Source organism: Amblyraja radiata, chromosome 6 (genome assembly GCF_010909765.2).
Source record: "Amblyraja radiata isolate CabotCenter1 chromosome 6, sAmbRad1.1.pri, whole genome shotgun sequence".
NCBI lineage: Eukaryota > Metazoa > Chordata > Chondrichthyes > Rajiformes > Rajidae > Amblyraja > Amblyraja radiata.
Genome location: NC_045961.1, coordinates 53,804,417 through 53,821,726, shown reverse-complemented (window position 1 = coordinate 53,821,726; position 17,310 = coordinate 53,804,417). Strand labels below are relative to the sequence as shown.

General features: G+C 45.1%; 2 protein-coding genes across 2 annotated transcripts in view; both read right to left on the bottom strand.

Moving 5' to 3' along the window:
* Positions 1–2,508, bottom strand: part of rxfp2 (relaxin family peptide receptor 2) — a 29,555-nt gene extending 27,047 nt beyond the window's left edge. The window contains exons 1-2 of the mRNA XM_033022871.1: positions 2,442–2,508; positions 952–1,057 (exon numbers count right to left, since the gene is read on the bottom strand). Coding sequence (XP_032878762.1) covers positions 952–1,057; positions 2,442–2,493 — 158 coding nt within the window. The 5' untranslated portion in view covers positions 2,494–2,508. The remainder of the gene's footprint in view (positions 1–951; positions 1,058–2,441) is intronic.
* Positions 2,509–3,468: 960 nt separating this feature from the next.
* LOC116974718 overlaps positions 3,469–17,310 on the bottom strand; it is a 117,835-nt gene continuing 103,993 nt past the window's right edge. The window contains exons 25-28 of the mRNA XM_033023437.1: positions 7,987–8,044; positions 5,954–6,157; positions 5,349–5,773; positions 3,469–3,750 (exon numbers count right to left, since the gene is read on the bottom strand). Of these exons, the coding sequence (XP_032879328.1) occupies positions 3,469–3,750; positions 5,349–5,773; positions 5,954–6,157; positions 7,987–8,044 (969 nt within the window). The remainder of the gene's footprint in view (positions 3,751–5,348; positions 5,774–5,953; positions 6,158–7,986; positions 8,045–17,310) is intronic.

Below are 17,310 nucleotides of genomic sequence, written 5' to 3'. Positions count from 1 at the left end.
TAGTCTGACAGTGCTGGGGTAACTCAGCGGATCAGGCAGCATCTCTGGAAAAAACGGATGGGTGACGTTTCAGGTCGGAAACCTTCTTCAGACTGAAAGTAGAGGGGGGGGGGGGGGGGTTGCGGGACGGGTGAGGAGAACTGGAAGTAGGAAAAGACCAAATCAAATCAGGCTCGCAATTCCTTCCTACCAGCTGCCTGACCCGCTGAGTTCCTCCAACACTTTTAATTTTGCGCAAGATTCCAGCATCTACTGTCTCTTGTGTCTCCAAGCTACCTTAGGATTAGTGGGTTGTTACAATCTTAAGAGACCATGCTATGTGTTTATATAATATAATTGTGTCATGCTTGTCGTTCAGCTGAAGCCTAGTGGTTGGATTAACTTAAAGCTCCATTCATAAGTGAATGAATGGCTGTGTAAGTTGGCTCCAGATACTAATTCAAAACAGCAAACAATAGACTGCAGATGTTGCCACAGAATATGCAGTCACATAGACCAGCGGCATGCTGAGACAATGGTCGCTCTCTTCGGGACCATCATGGAGGAGCTGCTCAATAACTGGGAGAACAGATGTCGACAGTGGTGGTAACGTTTGCACGTTCTCCCTGTGACCATGTGGGAGAATTTCTCCGGGTGTTCTGGTTTCCTTCCACATTCCAAAGATGTGCGGGTTTGTAGGTTTCATTGACTTCTGTAAATTGCCTCTGTGTGTAGGGAGTGGGTGAAAAGGTGGATAAAATAGAACTATTGTGAACGTGCGATGGATGGTCGGTGTAGACTCGGTAGGCCGAAAGGCCTGTTTCCATGCTGTATCTTTAAAACTAAAAGTAAAAATAAAACTATTAAAATAATTTGTTTTGAGCTAATGTTTATAATATTTTTTTCATTTCATCATAACTAATAGAAAAGATGTCACAACATAATTAAAAAATAATGATGAATGTGACTTACAGCATTGTCACATTCCCCGAAACCTGTGGCACATTATTCAGGTTCCTATAGTCACATTCCATTTCTGTTCCTCGACAATCACACTTCCGCGGGAAATGCTGAAGTACTGTGAATTAAGAACATAATTAAGGACATTGGTTGTTGTAATGCAAATGAAATATCCTCTCTGTAAATTAACATTAGTAAAATGAATGAAAAAAGGGTCCTTGAATTAGAATTTGGATATTTAGAATTTGGTCATTCCTTCTTCTCCCATCTGGCAATTGGTACAGAAGCTTTAAAGTGCACTCCATCAGACAGGGACATCTTCTTCCCCTCTGTTATCTGGCTTCTGAATGGTCCTTCCATTATCTTGGGTAATATCCGATTCACCTCTACCCCGTTGCAGACATTAGACTTTGTCTATGGAACTGATGCGCTACAATCTGTTCTGATTGGATAGCATGCAAAACAAAGCTTTTCACTGTACCTTGGTACCCGTGACAATAATAAACCTAAACCTAATACTATATTTGCATCAGTCAAAATTGAGCTACAACTTTCTGGGGTGAAAGTCAGGCATTTAGCAATGTTTCCAAAAAGATAAATCATCCTCTTGATGCACTTTTAACTTGACTTTTGAACAGAACTTCAATGGAACTTCCATTAAAGCCAGGAGAAGGATCCATTCAATTAATAACATTTATTCAAAAAGAAAGAAAGCAGGAAATTATAAGCCAATTAGCTTTACTTCTGACATTGAGAAAATGTTAGAAGCTATTATGAAAAATGTAACAGACTTTGAAAAATTCAAGTTGATCAGTAAAATGTAATATAGTCTTGTGAAACGGACATCATATCTTCGTGATTTATTGGAGTTCTTTAGAGAAATAACGTGTGCTGTGGATAAAGAGAAATGAGTGGATGTACAATGCTTAGATTTCCTTAAGATAGTTGATAAGGCATCACATCAACTGTTACTGCTTAAAATAAAAGCTCATAGATTAGGAGAGAACTTACTGATGTGGAAATAAAGAGACATAAGGAACTGCAGATGTTGGAATATTGAGCAAAACACAAAGTGCTGGAGGAACTCAGTGGGTCAGTCATGGAGGTAATGGACAGACAATGTTTCGGGTCGGGACCCTTGTTCAATCTCTTGGCCTTTTCCATTCTTCCTACAGATTTTAGTTTAGTGATACAGCATAGAAACCTCTGGTTTCATATTTCACACCTCTTCTCTCCTTTCCGATTATCTCCGTTTCATCTCATGCCTTTGTCCACCCATTTGTGAATCAAACCCCCCTCACCTGTATCCACCTATCACTCTCCATGCTTGGTCATGTGCACACTTCTCTTCCAGCATTTCTCCCCTATCAGTCTGAAGAATGTTCTCCAGAGATGCTGCCTGACCCGTTGAGTTATTCCACTTTGTTTTGTTTTCCCAGGTTCCAGTTTTATTGGGTTTTACAACAATCCTCAAATATTTTTAGAATAACAAGATCACTTACAGCAATCCTCTGATAATTCAATGTGAGTTGGCGTAAAAAAGATTTCAAACATGTTTGCCAAACCAGAATTATCATCTAAAAGGAAAGATAAGAAAGCACATTTCAATATATTTCGCAGACAAAATGTATCTATTGCTATTGGTAAAAGGCTTTGTCAATTTAGGATTAAAATGAAAATTAAAAAAATAAATGATAAGTTTATTACTTCAGCGCAAAAAGATAGTAACTGGAAATGCATCCCAATTTCTACAATACATATATTTTAAAGTCAGTTCACATTTTAATGTTTTTGTGTATTGATCTGAAGATAAAATTTGCAAGGCCCATTGTTCATTCTGGGGTCAATGAAAATTAGGAAAACACATTAAGCTGGAAAGAGTGCAGAGAAGATTTCTGAGGATGTTGCCAGGACTCGAGGATTTGAGTTAAAGGGAAAGGTCAGGTAGGTTAGGACTTTAATCTTGGGAGCACAGGAGACCGAGGGGTGATCTAAAAGAGTGTTGAGTAAGTCACACATACTCACGGATCTGGTACAACAGTATTTATTGAGTAACACGTACAACCCTCAGCAGCATATCAATTCTACCGTGCTGCATCACCAACTAACAGCACATGTCGGGTTGCGATAATATGAATGGTGTGGTAGTAGGCGGAGCTTATATTAATAAAGCACTACATTGGTTAGTAAGTAAAGTAATCAATCTACATCTTTCCTTGTAAGAATAAAAAGTGATACAATAAAGTGATATATATATATATATATAAATAGATGGGTAGATTGGATACGGAGCATCAGGATATGAGACAGCAGGACGTGGTTCCTTCACAGGAAGGAGATGTTGACGGTTGCGTCTGTAGATCCCACCGTCGGCACTCACCATGTATGAGCGCTGCTCTTTTGCGGGACTGTGGATGAAACCCAAACGGCCATAGCCGCTGTTGGTTTGAGGGCGAACGACATGGGCACTGGAGAGAGGTGTAAGTGGCTTGCTGGACATATCGAAAAATGGCTTTTGGGTATCGAGTTTCAGTTGCTGTTTCTGGACAGCAAGTGGTGAATGAACCTGTGGCTGCAGTAGTTGTTGGGGCACAGGCAGTGCAGCACGGGTCTGTCGGTCATCAGGCGTTGGGCAAGAGACCCCAGTATTGGGTCACGGGTGATGTTTCTTAGGTTGAGCAGGTCCAGATAGATATCGGATTTAGCAAGGTGTGAGCGCTCCATCAATTGCTTGGAGCTCTGGACAGCCCGTTCTGCAAGTCCGTTTGATTGTGGGGATTCTGGATTGCTAGTGACGTGGGACCAGCCCGACTATGAGTCAACGAGAACACGAATACTGTTTGCCACACTACTCGAATATCTCAGTAGCAACCGTGGACCAAGGCTGAGGAGGAACAGGGTGTGAGAGCAGGGGCTGCGTCTGTTGGTGTGGCATCAGTCTGTTGCAGATAGCACAGGCTTCAACTTTCTCACGCACGAATTCGGTATTTCCGGGCTAGAAAAACATGTTCTTTGCTCGTCCTATGGTTGCTTTCACACCGGGTGACCCCTGTGGATGGCATAAAAATATTTGTCCCGTAGGGCAGTTGGGATGACTGCCTTGTGAACCTTATTTACGACACCGTTCCTGCAGCACCAGTTCATCTCGGACTGGGTAGTATGGGCGATTAGGAAGTGGTGTGCGATATTGTTTATCCGGCCAGCCATGCAAAATGACTGAAGACAGTAGATGTAAAGTGTTATCCGCAGCCGTTTGCTCTGCCAGGCCGCTTAGGCATCTTGGAGGTACGTACGACACCATCATTACTGTGAACAGGTCATTTTCGGATGGCTGTTGTTCGCAGGTTTTTGGTGGGGCTCTTGTTAGCGTGATAGCCAGAAGCATGTCCTTGCCCCTTTTGTAGACTAGAGTGAAATCGAAACTCTGTAGCTGCCTCATCATCCATTGCAGGCGAGCAACAACGCCACAATAGTGACCAAAGGTTGGTGGTCTGGTTCAACAACCACGGACTTCCCAAAAATAATGTCCTTGAATTTTGTGCAGGCAAAAACCAGGGCTAGTAACTTCTTTTATTCTAGGCGTAGCGTTGTTCCATCCCAGACAAGGTACGGGAGGCGTAAGCAACAGGTCTGCTGCTTCCCTGACGGAATTCTGGATGCAAGCAGCTACTAGTCCATATTGGGAGGCATCACATGTAAGTGTCACCGGTAGTTTTATATCGAAATAAGTGAGGGTACAAGCACTGGACAATTGTAATTTAAGGATTTCGAATGCCCTCTGGTGTTGTGGGTACCAAGACCATGCAATGTTCTTGTGAGTCAGTTGTCGCAGGGGGGCTGATATTTCGCTGAGGTTGGGAATTAATTTCCCCAAGTAGTTAACCATCCCCAGGAATCTCTGCAACTTGTCAAGTCAGTGGGGACGAACATCTTGATGATGGCAATGGTCTTAGATGGGTCAGGTCTGAGGCCATCACTGGTGAATACGTGACCAACATACTGGACCTCCTTGATGAGGAATCTGCACTTCAGAGGGTTGAGTTCGAGGTGAATGCTTTTTGCATGGTCCAGTACTTTTTAAAATTTGGCATCATGTTCAGTCATGTCGCGTCCAGCAACGAGAAGGGAGCCTAGCCACAGAAGGTAGTTGAAGCCAGTTCATTGGCTATATTTAATAGAGGGAGTTAGACGTGGCCCTTGTGGCTAAAGGTATCAGGGGGTATGGAGAGAAGGCAGGTACAGGATACTGAGTTGGATAATCAGCCACGATCATATTGAATGGCGGTGCAGGCTCGAAGGGCCAAATGGCCTACTCCTGCACCTATTTTCTATGTTTCTATGAGAATGTTGTCGACAATTATGGTGCAAGGATGCCCCACAAATAATTGTTCTATTGAATGCTGGAATACTTCGCTAGCAGAGTTGATGCCAAAGGGCATCCGCAGGAACTTGTAACGGCCAAAGGGGGTGCCAAACATGGTGAGTTTGGACGATTCGGGGTCCAGCAGGATCTGCCAGAATGAGCTTTTGGCATCCAGAACATAAAACATGGAGGCACTGCCTAGCTGAGCAGCAACTTCCTCCACCATGCGCATCGGGAAGTACGGGCGTTTGATCGCGGTGTTCAGATCTCTGGGGTTCATATAAATTCGGATTTCGTCTTTGTTTTTCTTTGTTACGACCACCATGGTGGAAACCCTGTCGGGTGGGTCGGTAACCGGCGCAATGACACCCAGGAACACCATCTGCTGGAGCTCATTGTGTACTCTGTCATACATTGCATGCGGAATGTGTCCTTGGTCCTGGCATGCATCAATGCCAAGCAGAGTTGCAACTTTCCCCAGAACAATAAAAAAGTTCAGCTTGTGAGTTCGCGATGCTAAGTGCTACTGCAGCTCAGCTCTTCCAACTGGCTGCACCTCCCCTCCTCCATAGGCTAACAAAGTAGCCGATGTGTTTATAATACGTTCGGCATTCTTGACTCGTGTAAATGCGGACAATGACATGACGTTACATTTGGCCCCAGTATCGATCTTTGCAACTGTAATGGTTTTGTTGACATGAAGTGAAACTTCAGGGTCGAGGTGCTTGTTAGTGGAATCAACCAGAGCGTGTATGTTATGTCTGTTATCATCATGCTCGGAGAGAGTATCTGGTAACTCCTGGTACTCGTTATCAGAATTTTCATGTTTTAACAGGTGCACAGGCTGCCGTGGAACTGAGCGGTTCCCACGGGTTCAACAGCATTTAATGAAATGATTTCTTCTTTTGCAATAGTGGCATAATTTACCAAAGGCAAGGGATAGTTCACGATCAGCGGGGTGTGACCCGCCACAGTTAGAACACTTTTCAATAAATCTGCGAGATTGTCGAGATGATGTATTGGACTGTGAACGTTGGGTGCGGTAGGAGGTGTCAGTAGCATCAACATGGTATGAGGAATGTGGTCCTGGCCCCATTGATTTAGTGTGAGACTCGGTAAGTTCAGCAATGCAACAAGCATGTTCAGCTCTGACCAGGGTTAGTTCAGTATCACAGAGTAATTCATCACATACTTTGTCACTGAGGATTCCACCCTCCAGTCTTCCCAGACGACTTCATCACACAGATTCCCAAAACGGCAGCGTGCAGCAATATGTTTTTAGAGTGCTGATAGAAGTCTCCACAGGTTCTTCATGTAGCTGATTACGAGCAAAAAAATTAGTACGTTCCAGTACTGAGTTAGTGCTGAATTCACATAACTGTCTGAATTTGTTGATCAGGACTTTGGGATCATCTAAAGTTTCAACAGGTACCACGATCTGAATGTTGTGATCCAGGACTGCAGGAGCAAGGTAGAAACGCTCTGCTCATTTGATAGCTTCTGGGCCAGCGATGTTGAGAAGGATAGAGGCACGGTGGTCTGGTGGAATGTTGCGATGAGCAGCACGAATGTAAAAGTTAAAGTCGCGCTCGGAAATCAGCCAACGTTCAGCGAAGTCTGAGTCAAAAACCAGAGGTTCAGGTTTAGGAATGAATTGGCCATAGCAACATGAGATATGGGACAAAACAGGTGAAATAAAACACTGGAAATAAAATAAAAACCGATATACTTAAACACGGAGTGATTTGAACACATCTGACACCATGTTGAGTAAGTCACACATACTCACGGATCTGGTACGACAGTATTTATTGAGTAACACATACAACACTCAGCAGCATATCAATTCTACCGTGCTGCATCACCAACTAACAGCACATGTCGGGTTGCGATAATATGAATGGTGTAGTAGCAGGCGGAGTTTATATTAATAAAGCACTACATTGGTTAGTAAGTAATGTAACCAATCTACAAAGAGGTGTATAAAATCATGAGGGGAATACATAGAGTGAATGCATAAAGTTTTTTTTCCCAGGATAGGGGAATCAAGATTCAGAGGACATAACTTTAGGTAGAGAGGGGAAAGTTTTAATAGGAACCTGAGGGGCAGCTTTTTCACTCAAGCGAGTGGTGAGTGTCTGAAATGAGCTACCATACGAGGTAGCTGAGGCAGCTACAATGACAACATTCAGATGTTATTTGGACAGGAAAGATTTTGAGGGATATGGACCATACACGGGCAAATGGGGCTCACCTAGGTGGGGTATCTTGGTCATCATGGATGAGTTGGGCTAAAGGGCTTGTTTCTGTGCTGTATGGCGCACACACACACACACACACACACACACACACACACACACACACACACACACACACACACACACACACACACACACACACACACACACACACACACACACACACACACACACACACACACACACACACACACACACACACACACACACACACACACACACACACACACACACACATTACTTTGTAGCAATGTCATATAATCCCACAACTCTATCGAGCTGGCATCTCCCACTGTGCAAGGGGCACACTCAATCAATACGTAACAACATATCAAATTATATTCAATTTACTGATCAGAATTCTAAACAGTATTAATAACAGTCTGACATGTCACTCCGTTTCACATGTTTAAAAAGTGGCATTACCGCAGTCTTCCTCGTCAGCTCCATTTTCACAATCTTGAACTTTATTGCAATGCAAGGACTGTGGCAGACACAACGAGATATTCCCGCAGGGGAAAAATCCAACGGGACAATGAGAATTCTGTGCGATAGGGATTGTTGTCATGACTTCTGTAGTGGTAAGAAAGACAAAAAATAAAGCACTCGGATTAATTTTATTTGAACATCACTTTTTAGTTTAGTTTTAGTTTAGTTTAGTTTATTCTTGTCATGGGTACCGAGGAACAGTAAAAAAAAAATGTTACCTTCTATCCAGTCACTGGAAAGACAAAATATGATTACTATTAAGCTGCCAACAGTGTACAGTTACAGGACAAAGGGAATAATATTTAGTGCGAGATAAAATCCAGTAAAGTCTGATTAAATATAGTCTGAGGGTCTCCAATGAGGTAGATGGTAGGTCAGCAGAGGACATAGCATATGTACAACAGAAGAACAGGCCGTTTGGCCCACAGTATCTATGCTGAACATGATGCTGAGTTAAACTAATGAATGGCAATTTGGTTGTGATTGAGAAGGCATGTATCTACTAGGAGACACAAGGAACTGCAGATGGTAATTCACAAAAAAAGACACAAAGTGCTGGAGTATCTCAGCGGGTCAGGCAGCATCTGTGGAGAACATGGATAGGTGACGTTTCAGGTCGGGACCCTTCATCAGCCTGATACCATACAGCTTATTTACCCCTCTATCTAGTGTTGCCACTTACAGAAGAAAATGTCCTTTTCCACCTTATTCTTTTGCCACCTCAGGACCTCACCTTTTGTAATCACAACTTCCCACCTGACAAACTAATCTGCCTTTCTGCCTCAATCTGCCTCAGTCTCTTTTAAACATTCTATGCCCCTGTCCCACTTAGGAAACCTGAACGGAAACCTCTGGAGACTTTGTGCCCCACCCAAGGTTTCCGTGCGGTTCACGGAGGTTTTTGTCAGTCTCCCTACCTGCTTCCACTACCTGCAACCTCCGGCAACCACCTGCAACCTCCGGGAACCGCACGGAAACCTTGGGTGGGGCGCAAAGTCTCCAGAGGTTTCCGCTCAGGTTTCCTAAGTGGGACAGGGGCATTACATGCCTTTGACATCACTGGTATCAAAAACAAGGAAAAGATCTCAGGAACCAAGTTAAAATAAAGTTACTGAGCCAAGGGTAAAGTAACTGAGCCAAGCTTCACACTCTTGGAGTAATTTTGAAAGCATGACACATCTGCTAGAAAATAACACTGCACAGCAAACAACCCTTGTAGTTAGCTAAAGCAAACAACGTTTATGTGGTGAGAGGGGCAAAGTTTAAAGGAGATGTACGGATCAAACAAAGAGTAAATGAAACTCAGGTCATTGTGTTAAAAACAAGGAAAGGAACTCAGAAAACAAATGAAAATTAAGTCATTGCAGATGCTGGAAACCTGATATAAAAACAGACAATGATGTAAATAATCAGCTGGCCAGGCAGTATCTGTGGGGATCAGAAGAATCATTGGCCTGAAATTCTAACTGTTTTTCTTTCCACTGATGCCGCCTGACCTGCTAGGTTTTTCTGTAGTTTTTGAATTAATTCAGCTGAAATGGATGAGCATTCTGCAAAATTATGTGTCAACTTTATCCAAATTAATGCAAATATAACAAATTATATCAAGTAATGTAACATTACTTAACTAACCTAATCTTCCCTTCTGGATTAAATCATTGGTCCTTGATAGTAAAACTATTTGGAATGACAGAGCACAGAGCAGTACAGCACAGGTACAGGCCCTTCAGCCCACAATATCTGTGCCAAACATGACGTCTTGGTTCTTGGTTTCTTGGTCCTCCAAAATATTCCAAATGGAATTTAAACTGGAGGTGGTGAAGGGAGGGCTTAAGCCAGAAAGGGTTATTGGGAAGAAAGAGCTACTTTAAATTTAGTTGCATCTGGTTGGGTAACTATAGTTGGGTGGAGATTATTCCATGCTTTAATTGTGCGGGGGAAGAACGAATTGCTGTACACATCTGTCTTTGTAGCTGGGATCACAAATTGGATCGAATGCCCTCGTCTGCTCCTAATTGGTTTGGGTTTGGTGTAGGTCTTGTAGTCTATGTCGAGCTGACCATTTAACATTTTGTAAAAACAGGTCAAATGGTGAGCTTCACGTCTGTCTTGGAGAGTGTTCCACCCCAGAGAATTCAGAAGTTTAGTGACACTCGCTTCGCTCTCATAGGTGTTAGTAACAAATCGAGCTGCCTGTCTTTGGACACGTTCGATGGAAGAAATGTTTTTATTTGAGTATGGGTCCCATGCTGCAACTGCGTAGTCCAAATGAGGTCTAACGAGGGTGAAGTATAGCTTCTCCTTGACAGAAGTTGAACAATGATGAAAGTTACGTCTCAGAAAGTTTAGGACACCTGTTGCTTTCACCGTTGCATGATGAGTCTGACCATTCCAACGCAGATCATTCTGCAATTTGATGCCAAGATACTTGGTTTGTTTGGATTCTTCAAGGGTGGCACCAAATATATTGTAAGATGTTTCGCCTGGATTCCTCTTTCTGGTGACACGCATAGTTTCACATTTGGAAGGGTTGAACTGCATGCCCCATTGTTGTGACCACTCAACCATAGTATCGAGATCCTTTTGGATCAAGTTAAACTAATATTTTCTGCCTGCACGTGATCCATATCCCCCCCCACTCCCTGCATATCCTTGTGTCCATCCAAAAGCCTCTGAAACATTACTATCATATCAGCCTCCACTTTCTACGTTTCTTGTAATTTTATATACTTCTATCAGGTCTCCCCACTGCCTCAGATGCTCCAGGGAAAACAATCCAAGTCTGTCCAATCTCTCCTTACAACTAATACCTTCTAATCCAGGCAGCATTCTGGTAAACCTCTCCTGCACCCGTAAACACCACTATCGTAATGGCCTCTACCATCACCGCTGGAAGCGTGTTCCAGGTACTCACCAATCCGTGTAAAAAACTTGCCCTGCACATCTCCTTTAATCCTTGCCCCTTTCATTTTAAAGCTACGCCCTCTAATCTTTGTCATTTGATTTATCTAAAGAATTCTCTTTAATTCAATTCAAATTGAGAATGAATTAATTTTATATATCTCCCCTTCATTCAGTTTCTTAGCCACCCAGTCATGTGTGTAAAGAAGGAAGGCAGGGGGATAAGCACACAGCCTGGAGATAGCCTGGAAATCTCAGATGTAACTAACATAAACTATGTCTGAAGAAGGGTCTCAACCTGAAACATCACCAATTCCTTCTCTCCAGAGATGCTGCCTGTCCCGCTGAGTTACTCCAGCTTTTTGTGCCTATCTTCGGTTTAAACCATCATCTGCAGTTCCTTCTTACATAAAATAGGACATATTATGTTCAATGGCTCATAACTTTTACAGCAGATGAGATTCTTCTACAGTCCATGAATAACTTTCAGTAAAATGGTGTGCAATTCATAAAATGAAAGGTACATTTTGAATTGATAAGAATTACCCACAGTCTTGGACAATCTATCAGCTGAATCACTTCATTTGGCTGTGATTATTTTTGACAGTATTATTTCATATCGTCAGGAAAAGCTCTGTTAGAAATGTGACAGCAATTTTTGCCATCCATTTCTATATAACATCGTGTGACTAGGTCACACACTTAGCTTGTTCTGGATTGCCTTGAAATTACCGAAATAGAAGCCTTTCAACTATTCTCTCCATTGCCTAGGTTCTAGCGGATTACAGTAGTTGCTATAATTACAATAACTATATGTCTTAATGTTGGATATTATATTGGCACCATCCTCCTCATTGCAGTCTGGAGTAAATCCCAGTGTCTTAACTCATGTTTCTATCAGTGAATGTTTTGAGGATACAACAACAGTGGTCAGGTTTAGTTTAGATTAGAGATACAGCGTGGAAACAGGCCCTTCGGCCCACCGAGTCCACACCAACCAGCGATCACCCGTACACTAGCTCTATCCTACACAGCGGGGGTGGAAGGGGGGGGGAAGGGGGGGGAAGGGGGGGAAGGGGGTGGTGGTCGCAGCAGACGCACCTCGCACTCAGCTCACCCCGCACCTTCAGCTTTCGGCCTCACGCAACAGCTCCCGGTCCCTATTTCACTCAGAGGCTTCTGGTTCAACTTAACAGCTCCCGGCTCATCGTGCTGGTTGCTGCAGAAGCAGCCCACATGCTGTTCTCTGCTGCACACTGCTCACAGACTCAGCCCCGCCTCCGGGGATTTATTCTCCTTGCCCCCGGAAGGGGCATTACCTTCATAGTGACAGATAGGCGAGAAGACCAATCTGCTGATCTCACGATTTTTGAAACCTTCATAACTTTCCTAATATTTCACTGATCAGAACAAAACCTGGTGCACTTGGAGCAGTGGTGAGTAAGGTGGCAAAAAAATCCTAGCGATATATTGCGCAAATAAAAAAAACGCAAACTGGAAGAGGACAAGATGAGAGTTTTAGTAATAGTATAGAAATAATAATAGAAGAGAATAGATAGATAGATATAGATATAGATATAGATACTAGACCAAGGGGGACCCGTTGGGTCCCGTCCCCTCAACGGTGGTTGTGGGGGGGGGGGGGGGGGGCGTCGGCGGCTTGCGGCATCACACACACACTAACCACCTTCCCCACACACACACACACACACTTACCACCCTCCCCACGCACATAATAACCACTCCCCACACACACACAATGACCACCCCCTTGATATTGGAGAGGGGGGGGAAAGGGGAGAGAGGCCGGGAGGGAGGGGAGAGGGGGGTATGTTAGAGGAAGAGGAAGGGTTCTATTCGATGGGTTTTTTTCTTTACTTATTATTTGCAGAGGAGGGGGAGGAAGGAGGAGTCTAGAGGAGTGGTGAGGGGACAGGCGTCAACCAAAGGACTGCATGTTCCGCGGCTTTAACCCTGAGCCCGGGGGGTGGATGGGTCATCACATGGGAGGGCTGGTTCCCGAATGCAATACTGCGTTGTTCCAGGCTCCAGGGACAGGGAGAGGGCAGGGACAGGGAAGCTTGCTGCTTTTTGGAGCTGGGATTTCAGATTTGCGGCTTCTTTTTGAGGCAGGGAGAGGGCAGAGACATGGAGAGGGATGCGGGCGATCATGGACCCGATGACTCAGAGCGAGGGGGACGCGGCCGCTGCGAGCGGGCGGCCGGGAAACGTCACTCGCAACGCGTGAACACAGCGTGCAGCCATTGTGACGTCATCAGCCAAAGCCGTTCGGTTTTGTTTTCTAAGTTATTTCAGATTTTTGAACATTTTGATTAATAACTCAAGAAATAATGCATGAATTTTTCAGATGAGGCAATTTTGGAGTTCACGGGATAAAACTCTACAAGAATATGCAAACATTTCACCATTTTTTCGAGCAGATGTACACACACACACACACACACACACACACACACACACACACACACACACACACACACACACACACACACACACACACACACACACACACACACACACACACACACACACACACACACACACACACACACACACACACACACACACACATCCAAGATCAGACTTTTAAGTATATAATAGAAGATATACGTATATATATATACACACATTTTAATATATATATTTCCATATTTATTTCTATATAGTCTTATGTTTCAGGAATATTTAAGAGACTTTTAGACAAGGATATGCAGGGAAGGAGGGATATGGATCATGTGCAGGCAGAGTAGATTAGTTTATCTTGGCATCATGTTCAGCAGAGACATTGTCAGAACAATTTTCTATATTCTATCAATGTTCTAAATATTATTGCATCTGCCTTAACTACATCCACTGGCAGCTCATTCCATATAATCACCAGGTGAAATGATGCCTATCAGACTCCTATTAAATCATTCCACTCTCATCTTAAAGCTATACCTTCTAGTTTTTGATTCCCCTACTCTGGGTAAAAGGCTGTGCATTCACCCTGTATATTTCCCTCATGATTTTATACACCTCTATGAGATCACCCCTTATCCTCCAGCCCAACCTCTCCCTATAGCTCATGCTCTTGAGTATTGGCAACATCCTCTGTGGTGGCGCAGTGGTGCAGCGTTGGAATTGTTGCCTCAGCCACAGAGCGGCAGAGACCTGGAGGGGCGGAAATCGTTATCAAAACATGGGGGAGACACAATTCGGGGGCGTGGCTTCTTGGTGGCTGTGAGCACGCGCATGCGCACACACACACACACACGAGGCTTCGGCCGTGGGCCCCGTGGACGGTAACATCGGGAGCTGACCTGGTTGGTAACCGACTCCGAACTTCAGCAACAGCAACTTCGTCCGCCCCAAATTGTGGGGCTTGAATCGACCCATTCGCGGGGCCTTTCATCGCCCGGCGCAGCTTAAAATCGGCCTGCAACATCGGGAGCCTCGATGGCCTCGATGCAGCAGTTTGATTTTTAGGCACGCCAGGCGATGGAAGGCCCCGCGAACGGGCCGATTCAGCCCTTAGAAAGCGGCTGATACATGCTTGAATCTTTCAAAACCTACAATGTGATAAATAACACAAACAAATAAAACTGAAGCAAATAACTGATTCCTGGGATGTCAGGACTTTCATATGAAGAAAGACTGGATAGACTCGGCTTTTACTCGCTAGAATTTAGAAGATTGAGGGGGGATCTTATAGAAACTTACAAAATTCTTAAGGGGTTGGACAGGCTAGATGCAGGAAGATTGTTACCGATGTTGGGGAAGTCCAGAACAAGGGGTCACAGTTTAAGGATAAGGGGGAAATCTTTTAGGACCGAGATGAGGAAAACATTTTTCACACAGAGTGGTGAATCTCTGGAATTCTCTGCCACAGAAGGTAGTTGAGGCCAGTTCATTGGCTATATTTAAGAGGGAGTTAGATGTGGCTCTTGTGGGTAAAGGGATCAGGGGGTATGGAGAGAAGGCAGGTACAGGATACTGAGTTGGATGATCAGCCATGATCATATTGAATGGCGGTGCAGGCTCGAAGGGCCGAATGGCCTACTCCTGCACCTATTTTCTATGTTTCTATGTTTCTATCTATATTACTAAATCTCTGTTCTTGACCGCTTTTGGCCGTCTGTGCTGCGATTTCCGAGAGAACGCCGCCACCTACGGCCGTCATTTTTGGCCACCTCGCTCAGAGCCCCCCTCCGCCGCATGTGTGCCGAGGATTTTTCCCGTCGATGAAAAATGACAGAGATATTAATGTTTTACAAAATTCACCATTCTCTCTGCTGACCCTGCCGGAGGGAGGGGGAGGGACTATAAAATCAGGAAGTGGTGTGCCTCAATTAGTCTCTGCAAGATGGAGCTCTGTCAATTAGTCTCTGTCACTCTGAGCTCTGAATGACACTGAACAAATATCTACATCACGGTGAGTACCCTTAATGTGGTTTGAAAATGAATATATGGTTAGTTTGAAGTAAAAAAGCACTGCCTGCAAATGGTTGTTTGGGTTTGGGTTTGGGTTGAAGTAAAAAGGCACACTCTCTCTCTCTCTCTCTCCCCACCTCTCTCTCCCTATCCCTCTCTCTTTCTCTCTCTCTCCCCCCTGTCTCTCTCCCTTTCTCTCTCACTCTCCCCTCCTCTCCCCCCCCTCCTCTCCCCCCCTCTCCTCTCTCCCCCCTCCTCTCTCCCCCCTTCTCTCCCCCCCTCCTCTCTCCCCTCCTTCTCTCCCCCCCTCTCCTCTCTCCCCTCTCCCCCCTCCTCCTCTCCCCCCTCTCCTCTCTCCCCCCCTCCTCTCCCCCCCTCTCCTCTGTTACCCCTCTCCTCTCCCCCCCTCTTCTCTCCTCTCCCCTCTCCCCCCCTCTCCTCTCCCCCCCTCTCTCTTCCCCCCCTCTCCTCTCCCCCCCCTCCCCCCCTCTCCCCCTCTCCTCTCCCCCCCTCTCCTCTCCCCCCTCTACTCTCCCCCTCTACTCTCCCCCTCCCTCTCCTCTCCCCCCTCTCCCCTCTACCCCTCTCCTCTCCCCCTCTCCTCTCCCTTCTCACCTCTCCTCTCCCCTCTCTCTCTCTCTCCCCTCTTTTTCTCACCTCCATCCCCTCCCCACCGTCCCTCCCCTAAACCCCCCTCCCCTCCACAAACCCCTACCCCCTTCCCTCCACCCTCCCTCCCCCTCCCTGCTCCCCACCTCTCCCCCTCCCCTCCCTCCCCTCCCTGCTCCCCACCTCTCCCCCCTCTCAGCACCCCGTCTCTCTCCCCCTCACTCTCACCCTCTCTCTCTCCTCCCCTCCTCCCCCACCTTTCCCCCTCACCCACCCTCCCTCTTCTCCTCCTCTCCACCCCCTATCCCTCTTGCCCCTCTCTCTGTGTGTCTCTCTCTGTCTCTGCCCCTTCTCTCTCTGCCCTCACTCTCTACCCCCCCCCCCCCTCTCTAGATGTGACTGCAAGTTGGGGGCTATGCGTCAGTAGATAGGGTGGTTATGGGGTAAAAGGAGCAAATTAATAATATTAATATAATATCAAGGGGGGTAATTAGCGTGAGTGCGGGACGGGGATAGTTAGTGTGTGTGACGCTGCATGCCGCCTCCTCCCACCACAACCGCACGTTGGGGGAACAGACCTAACGGGTCTGCACTTGGTCTAGTGTTTCTATAAAGGCAAACAAAAGAACCAACCTTGGAGGGGGGAGAGAGAGAGATAGCAAATAAAAACGAAATAACGTGAGTGATCGTGAATGAGGGACTTACCTGCAAGCCAGCCAGGAAACTCGTTCGACCGGAGCCCTTAATGACCTGACCATTTAAATCCGATAACCGTTTAAATCTTTCCCATCCACCAATACATCCAATTAGTTCAAATGGTAATTGTACCCACATCCGACAGCTTTAAGAAATTCGCCGTGAATACCTCCAGTAATACTTGAAGGCCAAAACACAATTGGTGAAACATCGTGTTAATACGATATTAATAGAGACATTTAACAAGCGCTTAATGGTGACACCCCCACTGTCTCGCGGAAAGCGGAGGATTTAATAGATTTTTTTTCACCTAATTTCAAAATCAGGATTACAAAGCATAGGGGCTTTGTCCCCCACCTCTCAAAACATGTGACGGACGCACTCTAAATTAAACTAAACTAAATCTTCTCTGCACTCTTTCCAGCTTAATAGCTTATTTCCTTCAGCAGAGTAGGTTCTTCCGGGATGATATGTATTTGTTTTGTGCTCTGCCTTTCTTGCCTTCAAAACACTTTATAGAGATAAGTTATAACTGAAGTGTATTTTAAATAGATAAGTGCAACACCCAAATTGTGTACAGCAAGCCTGAGCTAACAGTGGGTCCTCCATTCTCTAATGGGT